Source organism: Kogia breviceps, chromosome 19 (assembly GCF_026419965.1).
Source record: "Kogia breviceps isolate mKogBre1 chromosome 19, mKogBre1 haplotype 1, whole genome shotgun sequence".
Lineage (NCBI taxonomy): Eukaryota > Metazoa > Chordata > Mammalia > Artiodactyla > Physeteridae > Kogia > Kogia breviceps.
The window spans coordinates 8,084,529-8,101,653 of record NC_081328.1 but is presented as its reverse complement, the minus strand read 5'-3'; the positions used below and the strand labels follow the sequence as shown (position 1 = coordinate 8,101,653).

The 17,125-nt window shown below is 58.4% G+C and overlaps 1 protein-coding gene across 1 annotated transcript; it reads left to right on the top strand.

Annotated features, from left to right (window-relative positions):
• Window positions 1–499: 499 nt before the first annotated feature.
• GUCY2D (guanylate cyclase 2D, retinal) lies at window positions 500–15,962 on the top strand. Its single transcript, XM_059048955.2, has 20 exons — window positions 500–529; window positions 1,475–2,207; window positions 2,291–2,595; window positions 4,197–4,548; window positions 5,162–5,246; window positions 5,512–5,614; window positions 6,016–6,117; window positions 7,673–7,753; window positions 9,329–9,535; window positions 9,635–9,791; window positions 10,343–10,492; window positions 11,084–11,232; window positions 11,746–11,909; window positions 12,005–12,197; window positions 12,431–12,605; window positions 12,905–13,003; window positions 13,102–13,196; window positions 13,310–13,395; window positions 13,485–13,596; window positions 14,201–15,962. The coding sequence occupies exons 2-19, from the start codon at window positions 1,484–1,486 to the stop codon at window positions 13,576–13,578; spliced, it is 3,321 nt and encodes a 1,106-aa protein (XP_058904938.1). The 5' UTR covers window positions 500–529; window positions 1,475–1,483; the 3' UTR covers window positions 13,579–13,596; window positions 14,201–15,962.
• The last annotated feature ends 1,163 nt before the right edge of the window (window positions 15,963–17,125 follow it).

Genomic DNA, 17,125 nt, shown 5'->3' with positions numbered 1-17,125 from the left:
ACATATGTTCCCATATCTCTTCCCTCTTGTGTCACCCTCCCTCCCACCCTCCCTATCCCACCCCTCTAGGTGGTCACAAAGCACAGAGGTGAACTCCCTGTGCTATGCTGCAGCTTCCCACTAGCTATCTAATTTACATTTGGTAGTGTGTATATGTCCCTGCCACTCTCTCACTTCGTCACAGCTTACCCTTCCCCCTCCCCATATCCTCAAGTCCATGCTCTAGTAGGTCTGTGTTTTATTCCCGTCCTACCACTAATCTTTTCATGACATTTTTTTTTAGATTCCATATATATGTGTTAGCATACTACAGTGTTTTAATTATTACAGTTTTGTAATAAATTTTGATATATAGTAAGGCAAGTATCCCATTATATTCTTCTTTGAAACTGTCTTCTCCATTTTTGTCTTCCTGGCAGTTATATTTCATTGTCACAGATAATTTCCACAACAATCTTGAGAGAGATTAAGAGACTTTCCCAAGGTCACAAGGCCAATAAGGAGGAATTTGAACCCAGGTCTGCCCAAGGTCAGAGTTCTTTCCATTTCTTCCTGGGTTCTGCCTACCCAAAGCCAAAGGGATGCTTACCTAGGCATGGAGAAGTGGAGGTCAGAGAATCAAGTGTGGGCGGGTGAGAGAAGGCAGGTATCAGACTGGGTTTGGGTTTGGTCTCTGGGTGTAGACTTTGCCAGCCAAGGGACTTGCTTCTGACTCAGCTGGCAGAACTGGAAACGAGACTGGAGGAGCTGGGCCCCCGGGACTGATCACCCACGGGTGTCCGTGGGCACATCTTGCTGCTTCCCAGGCTGAGCAGGGTAATGTGGCAGCAGCCTGAAAGGGGGACCTGCGGCTGCTTTTATGCTGGGGGTTATGGTGGGGGGCTTGGGACGCAGGGAGGGGAAAGAATCTGGCTGGCTGCCTGGAAGCTAGGACAGAGCCCACCCCAGGGGGCCCCATCCTCCACCAGCCCCTCCCTGCCTGCTTAAGAGACCCTAATCAGCTTGGGGAGATTAAGGGCTCTGGCCGGCTCTTCCCACACCCCCGCCCTGGGCCCTGGCAAAGGAGACCCGTGGGAGGGCGTCAGAAGGAACGGCCCTGTGACCCCGAGCCCCGGCCCTGGGCCCGAGCCCCGGACTTTCCGGTGAGTCGCAGAGCCCCCTCCACACGGACTCCAGGTCCCTTCTGCCGGAAAGAGACCATGGAAGGGAATGGGAGTGTCCCCACTGACCCTCGACGGCTCTAAAGGGGGGGGGCAGACAAGGGGGAGCGGGAAGCAGAGCAAAGCGGGGAGAAAGGGGGTGCTTCCAGGCTATGCCCTTGACCCCATATAGTCGTCCAAGCCCGCGGAGGGGGTGTGTGGAAGCAGAGACAAGCCCGTGGGCTAATTGGGCTTTGAGAACCTGGGGGTTGCAGAGAGCCCTAAGGGAGCCCTGGGGGTCGTGTCCTCTCACGCTGCTCTGTTTATGCTCCCAGAAGCCGGCAATGACCGCCCTCCTCGCGGCTGCGCTTCGGGACCCCGGGCTCTGCGCACCCACGCGGGGGGCTCCACCCCGGCCCCGGCCTAGGCTGCGCCCCCTGCTGCTGCTGCTGCTGCTGCTGCTGCCGCCGTTGCTGCTGCTGCCGCGCCCCGCCCTCTCCGCTGTGTTCACAGTGGGGGTGCTGGGCCCCTGGGCCTGCGACCCCATCTTCGCCCGTGCCCGCCCGGACCTGGCCGCCCGCCTGGCCGCCGCCCGCCTGAACCGCGAAGCTGCCCTGGAGGACGGCCCCCGCTTCGAGGTCGCGTTGCTGCCCGAGCCGTGCCGGACGCCGGGCTCACTGGGGGCGGTGTCCTCCGCGCTCGCCCGCGTCTCGGGCCTCGTGGGGCCGGTGAACCCCGCAGCCTGCCGGCCGGCGGAGCTACTCGCTCAAGAGGCGGGGATCGCCCTGGTGCCCTGGGGCTGCCCCGGAATGCGGGCGGCCGGCACCACGGCTCCCGCGGTGACGCCCGCGGCGGATGCGCTCTACGCCCTCCTGCGCGCGTTCCGCTGGGCGCACGTGGCCCTGGTCACCGCCCCGCAGGACCTGTGGGTGGAGGCGGGACGCGCACTTTCCACGGCTCTCAGGGCCCGGGGCCTGCCCGTTGCCCTGGTGACCTCTATGGAGCCCTCGGACCTGTCTGGAGCCCGGGAGGCCCTGAGGAGGGTCCAAGATGGGCCCAGAGTCAGAGGTAGGCTCCCCTGCAGGATGCGGGGGGGTCGGCCGTCCAGCGAGCAGAGGACAGAGCACCGAGCGGAGCCTCTGTGTCCGCAGCAGTGATCATGGTGATGCACTCCGTCCTGCTGGGCGGTGAGGAGCAGCGCTGCCTGCTGGAGGCTGCAGAGGAGCTGGGCTTGGCTGATGGTTCGCTGGTCTTCCTGCCCTTCGACACGCTGCACTACGCCTTGTCTCCAGGCCCGGACGCCTTGGCCGTGCTCGCCAACAGCTCACAGCTTCGCAAGGCCCACGATGCGGTGCTCACCCTCACGCGTCACTGTCCCCCGGGAGGCAGCGTGCTGGACAGTCTGCGCAGGGCCCAAGAGCAGCGGGAGCTGCCCCCCGACCTCAATCTGCAGCAGGTAGAGGGACCAGGGAGGAGGAAAGAGGGGAAGAGAGCAGAGACTAGCCGAAAAGGGGAGATGGAGGCTGGAGGCAATGGGAAGAGAAGTGGATAGAGTCGACGGAATGAGAGGAGGTTGCAGTCAACAGGAGGGAGTTAGGAGGCCAGTAGGGAGAGAATAACCTGCAGCTCTGCATGTCCTGGGTGATGTGGAGGCTCTGGCCTTGCTTGGAGCATCTTTGTGTATTGGAATTGCTTCCAGAGAGTTGGAAATGAGACCTCTCAAGGTCAGCTCCAAGGAGCAAACGCTAACAGACTCTGCACTGCAGCATCTTTTGCAGCCTACTTTAAAGTAAACCCACTTCCAACCCGGCCATGACATACGGTCTGTATTAAACAACCGGTGTTCTTAAGAGAGCAGGAAGGAGGGAAGATGCAGATGCAGCCTCCATGCCCAGTTCAGAGGTGTTTCCTCTGGGGCTTCACCTAGTGGTCTTAACTTTTTGAGAGCCTTACATCTTGTGAGAAGCAGAAAGGTCCCTAGGTGGAGCAAGGGCTTCTCTAACCATCCAGGTTCACAGCTTATTCCCAACGATCAGCTAATATCCAGGACTCCCTGAGAACAGTGGTGAGATGGGACGGAGGACAGGTGGAGAAATAGAGGTGGGGGAAATGGTGGGGAAAACCCTCTTCAGTTCTCAGTAAGTAGCATAGCTTTCACCTAGCTGCCCGAGTGAGACCCCTGGGAGTCACCCTTGATTCCTCTAACCCTTCCCCCAACATCCAGACACCAAGTTCTGTCACTTATGCTTCCCAAAGGTCATTTGAATCCATCTGCTTTCTCCATCCTCACTGTCACACCCCTGGTTAAGGCCACAGCACCTCTGCTCCAAATCCCCAAGTAAAATCTCCCAAGTGGTCTCTGCTTCAACACTTACCTACCCCAGGCCTTTCTCCACCCAGCAATCAGAGTGAACTTCAGAAATCTGACACATCTGCCTTAACATCCCTGTCTGTCTCCCCGCCCCCGCCTCCCCCCGCTAGAGGAAAGATTCCTCGAGATAGGGACTCTGTCTCGTACCCTGATATATCCCTAGTGCCCTACACAGTGACTGACACTGTGAGAGACGGGAACTGAGAATAACAGGGAAGCTCCATGAGATCAGGTGGTTGCCTTGGGGAAAAGAAAAGAACTAAAAATAGAAAATAGAAGCCAACCAAAAGACGAGCAAGAAGGCTTTCGATGAATGGTAGGTAATGATTTTAAAAATATATGCAGGCCAACCAAAAAGCAGAGGGAAGAGAGGAGACGTAGGTATTGGAGTTAGAAGTAACAAATGGTAAGAAAAGCGTAAGAATACTGAAAAGAGGAAAGGGCAGTGGCAAAAAGGGGTGGGATAGCCAATTGGGGAGAGAGGAAGAGAGAGCCAGTGAGGAGAGGAAGAGCGAGTCAATGGGGAGGGCTATGGAACCACCAACTAGGAGGTGCGAACAGACAAAACACGTAGGGCTTGAAGGACTCGAAGGGCCCAGTGAAAGGATAAGCGGAGACAGTTAAGCGTCCCTGTCTGTTTATGGGCCGTGACCCCGAAACCTGAACCCCCTACCCTTCCTCCCCAGGTATCCCCTCTCTTCGGCACCATCTATGACTCGGTCTTCTTGTTGGCTGGGGGCGTGGCGCGAGCGCGGGCGGCCGCAGGTGGCAGCTGGGTGTCCGGAGCAGCTGTGGCCCGCCACGTCCGGGATGCCCAGGTCCCCGGCTTCTGTGGGGCCCTGGGAGGAGCCGAGGAGCCCTCCTTTGTGCTGCTGGACACGGATGCAGCCGGGGACCGGCTGTTCGCCACATACGTGCTGAACCCTACTCGGGGCTTCTTCCGCTCCGCCGGAACCCCAGTGCATTTTCCTAGAGGGGGACGGGGGCCTGGGCCCGACCCCTCGTGTTGGTTCGACCCAGACGTCATCTGCAACGGAGGTGAGGGCGAACATCCCAGACCACACTGGGACAGTGACCATGAACCCTCCACAAAGTGGTGAAAGAGAGTGAACTCTCATCCTGTAGCTCCTGTTGGAGGCCCCTCTAGGTCCTCCTCAGAGACCCGTGGCTTGTGCAAGACCCCAGTCTTGCCAAGACCCTGGAGCCCTCTTGGAACCTTTCTAGCATTCCCAGACCACCACCACCACCCCCGCCCCGCCCTTTGCAGGACCCATGACCTTTCCCTAGATCCTGTTATGGGCTCCCATCCCCCTTTTCTGGAGCCTCCAAGATTTGACGTGACCGCGTTCCTCCCTAGAGAGCAGCGGTCCCCAACCTTTTTGGCACCAGGGACCTGTTTCGTGGACGACAGCTTTTCCCCCCGGACTGGGGCGAGGCGGGGAGGTGTTCAGGCGGTGATGCCAGCGACGGGGAGCAGGCACATGAAGCTTGGCTCGTTAACGCCGCTCACCTCCTGCCGCGCGGCCGGGTTCCTAACAGGCTGCGAGGACGAATAGCGGTCTGCGGCCCGGGGGGTTGGGGGACCTCTGCTGGAGAGGATGCCGCCCCTCTGCTACAGTCCTCAGCATCTCTCCTCTCACTGCCCCTCCAGGAGTAGAGCCCGGCGTCGTCTTTATCGGCTTCCTCCTGTTGGTTTTGATGGGGCTGACGGGGGCCTTCCTGGCCCATTATTTTAGGTGAGTAGGGTAAGTAGGAGAGGAGCTTGGCTCTCCACCTGCCAGAAATGCAAGTGTGCAGCAGGCTGGGCCCACTCGAGAGTAGAAGGAGGGAGGATGTTTTCTGGAGAGGGGGAGAAGGAGGGAGTCCTGGAGGGCTGGCCGAGACCCAGCGGGGGGTCTGGTTTGGGGATGACTGCCGTCCCCTGAGCCAGCATTTCCCCCCACGGGCTTCCTCTCATGGACCTTGGTCCGCTCTGCGAAGATGACCTCCTTTCTCTGCCAGGCACCGGCTACTTCACATCCAAATGGTCTCCGGTCCCAACAAGATCATCCTGACTCTGGATGACGTCACCTTCCTTCCGCCGCAAAGGGGCAGCTCTCGGAAGGTGGGGGAGGAGGGGAGCCAGGACCCAGCCGTCCTCCCCTATATGTTCGGTCCCCTGCCCGGGCCAGCCCTCACCCCAGCCCCCACCTGGGAAGGCCTGGTTTCTGCCTTCGCTCCGTCCCAGGTCTAGTGCTGGGATCAACGCCCTCATGTGTGCAATGAGGATAACAGCCCCTGTCCTGACCGCCTTCCTTGGATAGGGTGAAGCTCCAACAGAAAAGGAATATGTTTGTTTTGTAAGCTCTGAAGTGTTGTGTACTTGGGAAGTAATGTCATTATCACCTTCCCAAACTAAGATGTCTTCCCTTCCCCTCTTTAATCCCCAGAACTCAGCCTGACCTCAACCCAGGACTCTGACCCCATAGTATATTTTGACCCCATGCATCGACCTCTACCCTCCAGGTGGCCCAGGGGAGTCGGTGGAGTCTGGCCGCCCGCAGCTTGTCAGACGTTCGCAGCATCCACAGCCAGATCCCGGATTACACCAACGTTGGCCTCTATGAGGTGAGCCTGACCCCCAGGCAGGCCCAGCTCCGTTCCTGGAGTCACGTCGTATCTTGCAGAGTCCAGGAAGTGGGGATAGGAGCAGCCCCGAATGGGAACTAGGGAGAGTTCATGGATCCCTCCTCAAAGGGGAGCATCTGGGAATCCTTCCTGCTGGGGGATATTTCCCTTAGCCATTATCCAGGTGAGGGCTCTTCAAAGGCCAGTCACAGTGGCCTGAAGACTGGAGGCTTGCTGGTGGGGAGTTTGATAGGAGCAGCATGTAGCCTGAAGAGGCCACTGAGGCCACCCCCCACCCCGCTGGGAGCCCCTGGTCCTCCCCCCGCAGTGCTCCAAGCCTTTGGGTTAGTGAAGGGCGCAGGCCTCCCTGGAAAGATTGAGACACAGCCTTATCTGGGAAGCGATCTCGTGGTCACAGAGGACTTTTCCGGGATTGGATTGTTCTGGATGGGCTTTCCAGACTGAGCCAATCTCTGACTCAAGCCAGACCCGTGTCCTGGCCCCGCCCAGCACTTCTACCCCAATCAGATCACACTCTGGAGCGGCAAGACTTAGAGGGGAAGAAGAAAGTCACCAAAGGGCATTAGGACATTAACCACGGGGTCAGCAAATCTGAATGGGGTGGGATGGGTGGGAGATAATGAGAACAGATTCAGAGAGCTCCACTAATGAAGGGGGAGTGGAGATTCAGAGCTCTTGGGTGTCCTGTCGTGGAGAGAATGCAGAGACTCCTAGTATGTCACCTAGAGGCCACTGCAGCCATCTCCCAGCAGAACACTATTGTCGTTTTGGGCAGGACCCTATTCCCCGAAGAATGTTTAGTGCTACTTGTCTCTGACTCTGGCCACTGATCACAGCCCCCAGTTTTTGTGACAATTAAAAACGTCTCCACATTTATTTCCAAATCTTCTTTAGGGGGTCAGTACCCAACCCCCAGAATTCCCTCCTAGTCCAAATCCTTTACCAACACACAAGGCCAACTTGCAAGGTCCAGGGCAAAATAAAAATGAAGTGCCCTTTGTTCATTCAGGATGACAGCAGCAGATCACTGAACCAAGCTCAGGCCCTTCTGAGCACAGGGCCCTGGGTGACTGCATGGGTCGCACGCCCATGAACTGGCCCTGCCGACAGCTGAGGACAGTGAGGCCCGGAGCCTGCAGGGGAGCTGTCTATTCTTCACAGTTAGTCTGTAGTAACGCGTGTTCTACCCAGACTCCTGACGTCCACCACAGTGCTATCTTATGGCAGCCGGTGGTGATGAGGGCTGTGATTTCAGTGACACTCGTGGTGGTGACGGCTCACTTAATAGGGCTGTTGGTGAGCGCATCTGGCGTGGTGAGGACAGCCTGGGCATCTCTCTTTCCCACGGGTGGGCTCTCACCCAGCTGGCTGCGAAGGAGACTGGCAGACGTTATACCCCTTGCTCTTGATGCTCTTTGTCACGTGGAAGATGGGTTCTGGGCCAGTGAGCCAAGGGAAACATGGGGCCCCTATAGGGCTCCTCACATCGTGGGGTTTTAAGAAACCGAGTTCCCTACTCCTGTCTCTGCTCCAGGGAGACTGGGTTTGGCTGAAGAAATTCCCGGGGGAACAGCACGTGGCTATCCGCCCAGCGACCAAGATGGCCTTCTCCAAGGTGAGAGTGGGCCTGTGATGGGGTGTGAGGTGGCCATCGTTTCCTCCCTCCTTGCCTTCTCTTTGCAGCTGAGTCCAACTAGGCCCCACTGTGGCAGGGACGAAGAGCTCTCAGGGAAGTGTCCCGTCCTCTCTAAAGCAGGTCTCTTATCATGCTCTCTTATAACACTAGTTCTTTCCTTTGAGGTGTTGATCATAATTTGTAATTGTCTGTTCACCTGTGTGTGCTTGCTTATTTCTTATCTGCCTCCCTCCCTGAACTGTAAGCTGAGTGAGGGCTTTTCCCCTACCCCCTCCATTGTATTAGTATTTCCAGCACCCAGCCTAGTGTCTGGAGCATTAGAGACAGCCAATGAATGTTTGTTGAGTGAATGCTAGAAAATAAGTGGGCTTCCAGTTCTGTCAGGCTGCCTGCACAGAATGGCCTAGTTGGTGCATACTGAGTGACGTGGAAAGTTGGCAAGGAGGCTATAAACTGGCTTATTCTGGTCATTCCAACCTTAGTGCCCCCCTTACCCCTAACACCATACAGCCTTGGCCTGGCCTCCTTCCCGGATGCCTCCACAGAAGCTCTTGGTCACAGCTGCAGAATGACTTAAGTGGACTATCCGTAGTCAACGGACTAAATCACCATTTAACAACAGGCATTAAAGATGAAAAGAAGCCCCTTGTTGGACCAAAGAAAAATTACCAAGGGCACCAGTCACCCACTAGCCCTCATTTTCCCAGCCAGACTGTGAGGGCCTCTGTCCCGCCGAGTGGGTGTGGCCGTGCTGCTGGCTCCTCTGGGACACAGCTCAACTAGTCAGTGCTTCTTCCTTAACTTGGCGGGGGGCGGGGCGGGGGGCGCGTCTATCTGGAACAATGACGTAACAAGCAAAGCAGCCCTGGGCTGAGTCACCAGCATAAGCCATTTCTGGTGATTTTTTTTTTTTTTTTTCTTTTTTGCGGTACGCGGGCCTCTCACTGTCGTGGCCTCTCCCGTTGCGGAGCACAGGCTCCGGACGCGCAGGCTCAGCGGCCACGGCTCACGGGCCCAGCCGCTCCGCGGCACGTGGGATCCTCCCGGACCGGGGCACGAACCCGCGTCCCCTGCATCGGCAGGCGGACTCTCAACCACTGCGCCACCAGGGAAGCCCTCTGGTGATTTTCGAAAACACTGCAGTGTCTGCCTGATTCTCCCCCCAAGGGACGGTTATATCAGAAGTGTGTGTGTGTGGGGGGGAGTACCAAGAGCTTTTCCTTCATGAGGTGTTTTCCCTTAAGACCCAGGAAGTTCAAAGTCTTATGATTAATAAATCAGAAATTGCCTGGGTCCTGGTTTACTAGCGCAAAATTGTCTTTTCATTCATAACTTTAAGTTACGCCACATTCAGTGTCTGCACGGTGGCCTTTGACTGTGTTGTCTTTCCCGGAGAGAAGGTGTCTGTAGAAGGAAGCCCCTACATGCCCTATAGACCTTTCCACTCACCATTTTTACGCAATCCTCCAATCAAACACAGACCTGAAGAACAGCCTCCTCCCCACCTCTCTCCCTGAACGGCAAATGCCTGTTAATTCCCGCCCCCTCCCCCAGATCCGGGAGCTCCGGCATGAGAACGTGGCCCTCTACCTGGGGCTCTTCCTGGCGGGGGGAGCTGGCGGCGCCGCGGCCCCCGGGGAAGGGATGCTGGCTGTGGTCTCAGAGCACTGTGCCCGTGGCTCCCTCCAAGACCTCCTCGCCCAGAGAGACATAAAGCTGGACTGGATGTTCAAGTCCTCCCTCCTACTGGACCTCATCAAGGTGTGTGTGTGTCGGGGTGGGACCGGGTGGGCTGCGGCGGGGAGGAGCCGGCGGGGGAGCCGCGTGGGCTGAGGCTGCCCCTGGCGCCACTCCTTCCAGGGAATAAGGTATCTGCACCATCGAGGCGTGGCCCACGGGCGGCTGAAGTCGCGGAACTGCGTGGTGGACGGGAGGTTCGTGCTTAAAGTCACTGACCACGGTCATGGGCGACTGCTGGAAGCGCAGAGGGTGTTACCGGAGCCTCCCAGCGCGGAGGGTAGGATTCCCCGGCTGCCTCCCGGGCGGCCGAGCAGCCCCCCGCATCCCCGTTGTTTCAAGGGCCTCTCCTTTCCTCCTTCCCTCGCGCTCTCCCCACCCCACACCCACCGGACGGGACTTCTGCCACGGAGAAGGTCTTGTGGCCCCTGAGATGAGCGGGGTCAGGCTCCGTGACCGTGACCGTGACCGGGGAGGCGGGGAGCTGTTAGGGGACGGGACTTGTGCCTGAGGGGCGGAGCTCCTGCCCTTGCAGGGGGGTCTGCTTCTAGTGGGGCTTTGCCTCGGGGCGGGGCTTCTGCCCAAGGGACCTAGTCTGCTCTCGGCGCACCGCTTTGTCTAAAGGGCGGGTCCTACTTGTGAGGGCCTGGCTTTCTGAGACCTGCTCTGGGTTTCTGGTAGTTTCTCCTGGGGATCACTGCGGGCAGCAGGGCCAGACCGAGGCTGAGGAGTTGAGCGGGTGCGAGCCTGGGCTTTCTGGTGGGGGGGGGGGGTCTGTTCCTAGCGCCTCTATGGCCCTCCGCATGCCCACGCTCCCTTCCCCGACCCCAGACCAGCTATGGACAGCCCCGGAGCTGCTTCGGGACCCGGCCCTGGAGCGCCGGGGAACGCTGGCCGGCGACGTCTTCAGTCTGGGCATCATCATGCAAGAGGTCGTGTGCCGCAGCGCCCCTTACGCCATGCTGGAGCTGAGTCCCGAGGGTACGGCCTCCCTCGCCTGGCCTTTGGACTAGAAAGACACCCTGCTGTTAGGCAGAGACCCAGCCTCGCTCGGTGCTGAGACTTAACTTATGTGGGACTCCCTAGAGCTGAGTTCTGAAGGGTCAGGGCAGTGGAGAGCCAAGCATCAGGATGGGAGGGGGCGGCCTTTCAGCACCCAGACGTCAGTGGTTTCCTCTGTCCCGACCCTGGACCCAGCCCGCTGCCCCAACGGTGGTAGCAAGCTCCCCTCTGGTTCTTAGGGGCCCCAGGGAGGCAGCACGATAGGGGGAAGGGGGAAACAGAGCAGAGGCATCTGGTTCAGATCTATATGATCATGTATAGGATACAGCATGCTACTTGATCACTCTAACCCTCACTTGTCTCATGTGCAATAAACGTCAGTCTCTTTGCCTGGCCCCTCTTACTGCCCCCTGGCCCCCAGGGTTCAGGGTCCTGTTGCTCCCAGCACCTCGCACACTACACTTCCCCTCCCCTTCCAGCCCCCTCCTCTTGAGATTCAACAATCAGGGCAGAGTCAGAGGTGGCTTCTGTTCTGGCACACCCCCTCTCTTGTTCCCTTCATGCCTCCAGAAGTGGTGAGGAGGGTACAGAGCCCCCCTCCGCTGTGTCGGCCCTCAGTGTCCATGGACCAGGCGCCCATGGAGTGCATCCAGCTGATGAAACAGTGCTGGGCGGAGCAGCCAGAACTTCGGCCCTCCATGAACCGCACCTTCGACCTGGTCAGGGGCTGGGCTGGGCAAGGACTGGGCTGGCAGTTTGCCGGCAACTTGGGGTGGGGGAGGGGAGGCTGCAGGAAGGCAAGCTGGCAGGGTCTCTGACCTTCCAGGCTGCTTTCTAAGGGGTAGTCTGAGGATTAAGGGTCTGGTGGGGACAGAATTAGAGTGGGGGCTGTGGAGGCCTTTGGAGTGGGAGATGGAGCTCTGGGTGGGAGAAATATTGAATTCAGTTCAAATAACATTTATTGAGTATGTGTTTGGCCTAGTGAGGGAGAAAGACCCTTGGCCTGGAAGTCCAAAGACTGGGCTGGTTCCAGCTCCTTGTCAGTTGCTAACAGAACAGGTGACCTGCTAATAACGTGTGAAAACACAGTGCCCGGCACGGGGCAGCACGGGCTTGATGAGTATAGGTGAACGGGGGCGGGGGCAGAGGATCAGGCCTAACGCAGCCCCCCCATGAGAGGGGCATGGCAGCCCAGGCCCTCAGCAGCCCCACCAGCTTCCTCCTCCCACTAGTTCAAGAGCATCAACAAGGGCCGGAAGATGAACATCATCGACTCGATGCTGCGGATGCTGGAGCAGTACTCCAGTAACCTGGAGGACCTGATCCGGGAGCGCACAGAGGAGCTGGAGCTGGAAAAGCAGAAGACAGACCGGCTGCTCACACAGATGCTGCCTCCGTGGGTGCCTATGGGGAGAGGTGGGTGGGGAGCACGGCTGGTATCCAGCCAGACTGGGGTGGCCTCCAGGTAAGCTCACCACCTGCCATCCCCAGGTCTGTAGCTGAGGCGCTAAAGATGGGGACACCTGTGGAGCCCGAGTATTTCGAGGAGGTGACACTGTACTTCAGCGACATTGTAGGTTTCACCACCATCTCAGCCATGAGTGAGCCCATCGAAGTGGTGGACCTGCTCAATGACCTCTACACGCTCTTTGACGCCATCATCGGCTCCCATGATGTCTACAAGGTGGGGCGTGTAGGGGGCAAGCCCTCCTTTGGCTTCTCCGGCCCCCGCCCCCTGCCCGAGGTCACCAGCACGATCCTCGTCCCCAGCCCTCTGTCCCTTTTCCCCTCTGCCGGTCCCCAGCCCAGTCCCCCAGCTGGAAGGCTCCCCAGGATCTCTGCACTCACCGCAGTTTAGGCCCCCCGACAAGGGACGCTGGCATTGGCGCGGTGCTCAGTACTGAATTGTCTCCTCAGGTGGAGACAATCGGCGACGCCTATATGGTGGCCTCAGGGCTGCCCCAACGGAACGGGCAGCGGCACGCGGCAGAGATCGCCAACATGGCTCTGGACATCCTCAGCGCCGTGGGCACCTTCCGCATGCGGCACATGCCCGAGGTGCCCGTGCGCATCCGCATCGGCCTGCACTCGGGTAACTCCGCGCCCTCCCGGCCTCTGCAGCCCGTCTCCCTTGTTAGGGCTGGGCTCCAGATCTCCTAGAAAGGAGGCAAACTCACCGAGTGGGTGGGGGCGGGGACTCGTCTCGAAGCCGCCTTTTCACAGCAGGCACCGCATTGTAATCGGGAGGGTACGCGTGAGAGGGTTTCTTTGGGAAGCCGGTGGAGATTATGGGGTGCTAAAGGCCCCCCCAAGCCCTAGGCGCCACGCAGCCGCCAGCAGGCCAGCTTCAGCGCGGGCCAGGCAGCCCACTGACGCCGCGCGTCTCCGCAGGCCCGTGCGTGGCGGGCGTGGTGGGCCTCACCATGCCGCGGTACTGCCTGTTCGGGGACACGGTCAACACCGCCTCGCGTATGGAGTCCACCGGGCTCCGTGAGTGTGATGGGGCGGGAGGGGCGGGGAGGGGGCGGGAGAGGGGTGTCCCGAGCTCACGGTGTCCCCTGAGCTCACGGTGTCCCCTGCCGTCCCAGCTTACCGCATTCACGTGAACAGGAGCACCGTGCACATTCTCTCCGCCCTAGACGAGGGCTTCCAGACCGAGGTGCGGGGTCGCACGGAGCTGAAGGTGAGGCCGGGCCGGAAGACGCAACTCGCCACACCTGGTTCCACTGAGACCTCGAGATCCACCGGCCCTCACCTCAGCCCGCCTGAGTCCTCCCCTCCCCCGTGTCTCCCCAGGGCAAGGGCACCGAGGAAACGTACTGGCTGGTGGGCAGACGCGGCTTCGACAAGCCCATCCCCAAACCGCCTGACCTGCAACCGGGGTGAGGAGCCGGCCTTCGCCGGGTGACCTGGGCCTCGCCCTCCTACTGCCTATTCTCCCTCCCTGAGGCCGCCCCTCCCTTCGCCACAGGGCCAGCAACCACGGCATCAGCCTGCAGGATATCCCGCCTGAGCGGCGCCGGAAGCTGGAGAAGGCGAGGCCAGGCCAGTTTTCCGGAAAGTGAGGCTGGGCCTGGGACAAGGTACTGCCCCCTTGGCTCCCACGCCCCACAGACCCCAGGGGGCTACACACATGCTTCCTGGAGGACGGGCACCTCTTCCCCAGCCTGAGCACCTAGCCCTGCCTGCCTGCAGAACGTCCCACTCAAGCCAGGTGTCCCCGTCCTTCTCTGACTTGGTGAGCCCAGGCTGGTTCCTAAACCCAGGAATTTCCGAGCCGTAGGGATCCTGGTTCGATAGGTCTGGAGTGGGTCAGGAATACAGACTCAGGAATGCCTTTAAACATGACCTTCTGGAACTTTTGCTCTGACCTACCCCCGGACAACAGACAGACAGACAGACAGACAGACAGACACACACACACACACACACACACACACACACACACACACACACACACACATACACACCTCTTGGCCCCTCAGGCTATACACCGCCCAAGAGACAGAACTCTAGGAAGCAACACTCACCAGAGGGCAAGCTGACTGCTGCCCCTAGAGCTCTGTTACAGCAGAAACCCTGCCCTCTGCCCTCCAAGAAACTCTGATCCATGACTCTCCCTTACTGAGGTGAACCCCCGTGATCCCTTTCCATGATTTCCCTCTGAAACGCTCCTCTTTCCCTCAGGATTATTCCGGAAGGTCCTTTTCCTGAAAGTTGCTGCTGTAGGTGACCAAAAGTCTGGCTAATACCAGTAGCTTCCGTCCAGCTCTGCCTCTAAAGGATTCTGAGCCTTTGCAAGAGCTGGTTGCAAACCAGCTGTGTGACCCTGGGAAAGTCTCATGCGCTCTCTGGGCTTGGTTTCCCCTCCGTGGTAAAATGAAGGGTGGCCTACCTAGGTGGTTTCCATACCCTCCGGCCCTGACAGCTGGCCTTCAGAACGGTTGGCCTTGGGGTACAGGGCACTGGGCATGTGGCCTCCAGCCCCAGTGACCCTGAGCCCATCAGAAAGGCCCCAGGAAGGAGGATCTGGGATTGGATGTCCCAACCCCAGAGGAGGTGGAGACCACCTGTTCCACCAGAGCAGGGGTGTGGTGTGGCCTGAGGATTTGAGGGTTTCTGTTTGGCCTCAAGCATCCTTCCCTTCTCCATCCCCCACCAGTCAGAAACTGGCTCCTTCTCCTGTCGCATAACCGCATACTTTGCCCAAGTGCAGAGAAAAGCTTGTTTCAAAGCTTTGGGGAAAGGAAGGTAAACAAACCCCACGAAACCTCCCCTAACCAGAACACCCAGGACTTAGCAGTATCTCTGTTTAACTGGGCACCACTGAGCAGGCTGCTGAATAGAAAATCCTCCCCGCTTAGATCTTTGCGACAAGTATCAACCCCTCCCATCGCAGTAAGTCCCCAGGTAAAGCTTCTTTTGTGGAACTTTGATGTCCCAGAGCCTGAGCCTTGGCCTATTGGACTCTGGGTGGCCTTTGCCATCGCTGCAGAACCTGGCAGAAGTTAGCAGCAGCTGTAGCCACCCGGGCTGTCACTAGGTAGTGAGCCTCCAGTCCCTGGAGATGTGCGAGCAGAACTGGAGACCTCTGAGCAGGGAGAGAACAGTCAGAGGGACTTCCTAGGCGGAAGGATGAACTAAATCCTCACCACACAGTGTGGTAGGTAGGCCAGCAGCAGTGACGTCGCCTGGGAGCTTGTTAGCAATGCAGAATCTCAGCCCCAGGCTTATCGAAACAGAATCTACATCCTAACAAAGTTCCTTCAGCGTATTTATATGCACATTAAAGTTTCTGAATCATAGAGCTAAAGGATCCTAGGATCCCTAAAATCTCAGAACTGCTAAGATTTCATAAAAAGCAGGCTAGAAACTAGTCCTGAGACTTGTTTTGTTTGATCAACGGAGTGGTTTGGGTTTTGTCTTGAGCTGACATTTAGAAATCAAGAGAGACCACATTGTAAAAATGGCTGCCAAATTTCCCTCTTCTCTGAAATCAAAAGCCCCACACAGGGGCAATTGCTGGCTTCCTGCTGGAGCTAAAGAGCAGCCATCCCCTCGTGCCGTCCCGTCTCTCCAGGGTTTCGCTCTTCTGTTCTCACGGTGCCCGCCACTCCCCGTGGACTCCAAGACACCAAGATTTTCTGAACATCTCTTATGTACCTGTCCAGAGCCTGTAGACGTTAGACCTCAGGACTCTGGAGTAGCTGATGTTAGGATTACAGGCACTGCCGGAGATTGCTTTGCCTGACTCGTAAAATCCACAAGTTCAATGGTCTTCGCCTCCTTCCTAAAGGTAGAGAAAGAACAGACAAGAAACCTAAAATCCAGCACTTGTAGGTTCTGGTTACTTAAGGTGGTGCTGCTATAGTGAGTAATATAGTATAATTTTAAAAACATTTTTAACCGAGTTCGGACATGATGAATTAAGGATTTTTTTAAAGCCCTGATGCACACATACACAAAATATTTTTTAAATTATGCACGTTCTTAAACATCTCTCTTCAGATTTTCTCTGTACTTAGGCTCCAGGAAATCAAGGGCAGGCTCTGCATTGCTGGTGTTGGACCCGGACTCTGTGGATGTAGCTCTTACTCCCCTGCCTCCTCCCTCCCTCCCTCCCCACTCCTTACCTCTCCTTCCCTCCCTGCCTGTGAGGGGCCGAGGGTAGTTACTGGCCTGTGATTCAGGGGAGCCTTGGGAAAGAGTTGGCCTGGGATTAGGTGCAGGAGGATTCGTGTGGACAGGCTGGGGTGGGGCACCCCCAGAGGGAGAGGAGTATGACCTGGGGCCCAAACCCAGTCTGGGGCAGAGGTGGGGCCGGCAGGGCTGAGCTGGTCCCTTCCCACCCTCAACTCAGCCTTGTTCCTGGGCCTCAGTCTCCAAGGCAAGTGATGGGGGGAGGAGCTGGTGAAGGAGAGGCCTGTCCTCCCCAGCCAGGAGAACGCAGGACCACCCGCCCCAGAGCTCAGAGAGCTGGTGGGAGAAGAGGAGGCAAACAGTTAAGCCCCAGTCTCCTCTCTGCCCCTAGTCTCCTCTCTCTGCCGGGCAGTTTCTCCTGGCCTTTCTCCTCCATTTCCGTGGAACCTTTTCTCCTGGGCCCAGTCAGTCTCCTAGAGCCCAGCTGCCCTGAGACCCAAGTCCTCTCCACCTGGTCACCCCTCTTGTTCCGGGGACCCGGGCAATTCCCAGCCCAGAGGGCACCCGACTGGGCCGCTAGGCACCCCTCACCCTCAGACGTGTTTACACTACCCCGGCCAGCTGGCCTGTGCCAGGAGCCCACGTTCGGGGTGGCCTTGCCTTCAGGATGGCTCTGTCACCAGGAGCAGCGCTGGCCGAAGCAGGGACCTCCCGCAGTTCTGCTGCTGCTTCCATCCCGTAGCCGGGACGCCGCATCCTGACCCAGGCCTCACCTGGCGCCTTTTGTCTGTGCTGTTCCTCAGGGTCGGGGCCCTGCCCCCATCCCCACCTGCAGTGGACCCCGGACACCCCCCTTTGGGGGGTCTGTGACACTGTGTTGTGGGACCGCGCTCACCGGGATCTTCTGGACTGTGCACGGTGGACACCAGGCCATGTGCCGTGGTGCTGGGTCCTGGCAGGGTGGGGGCTGGA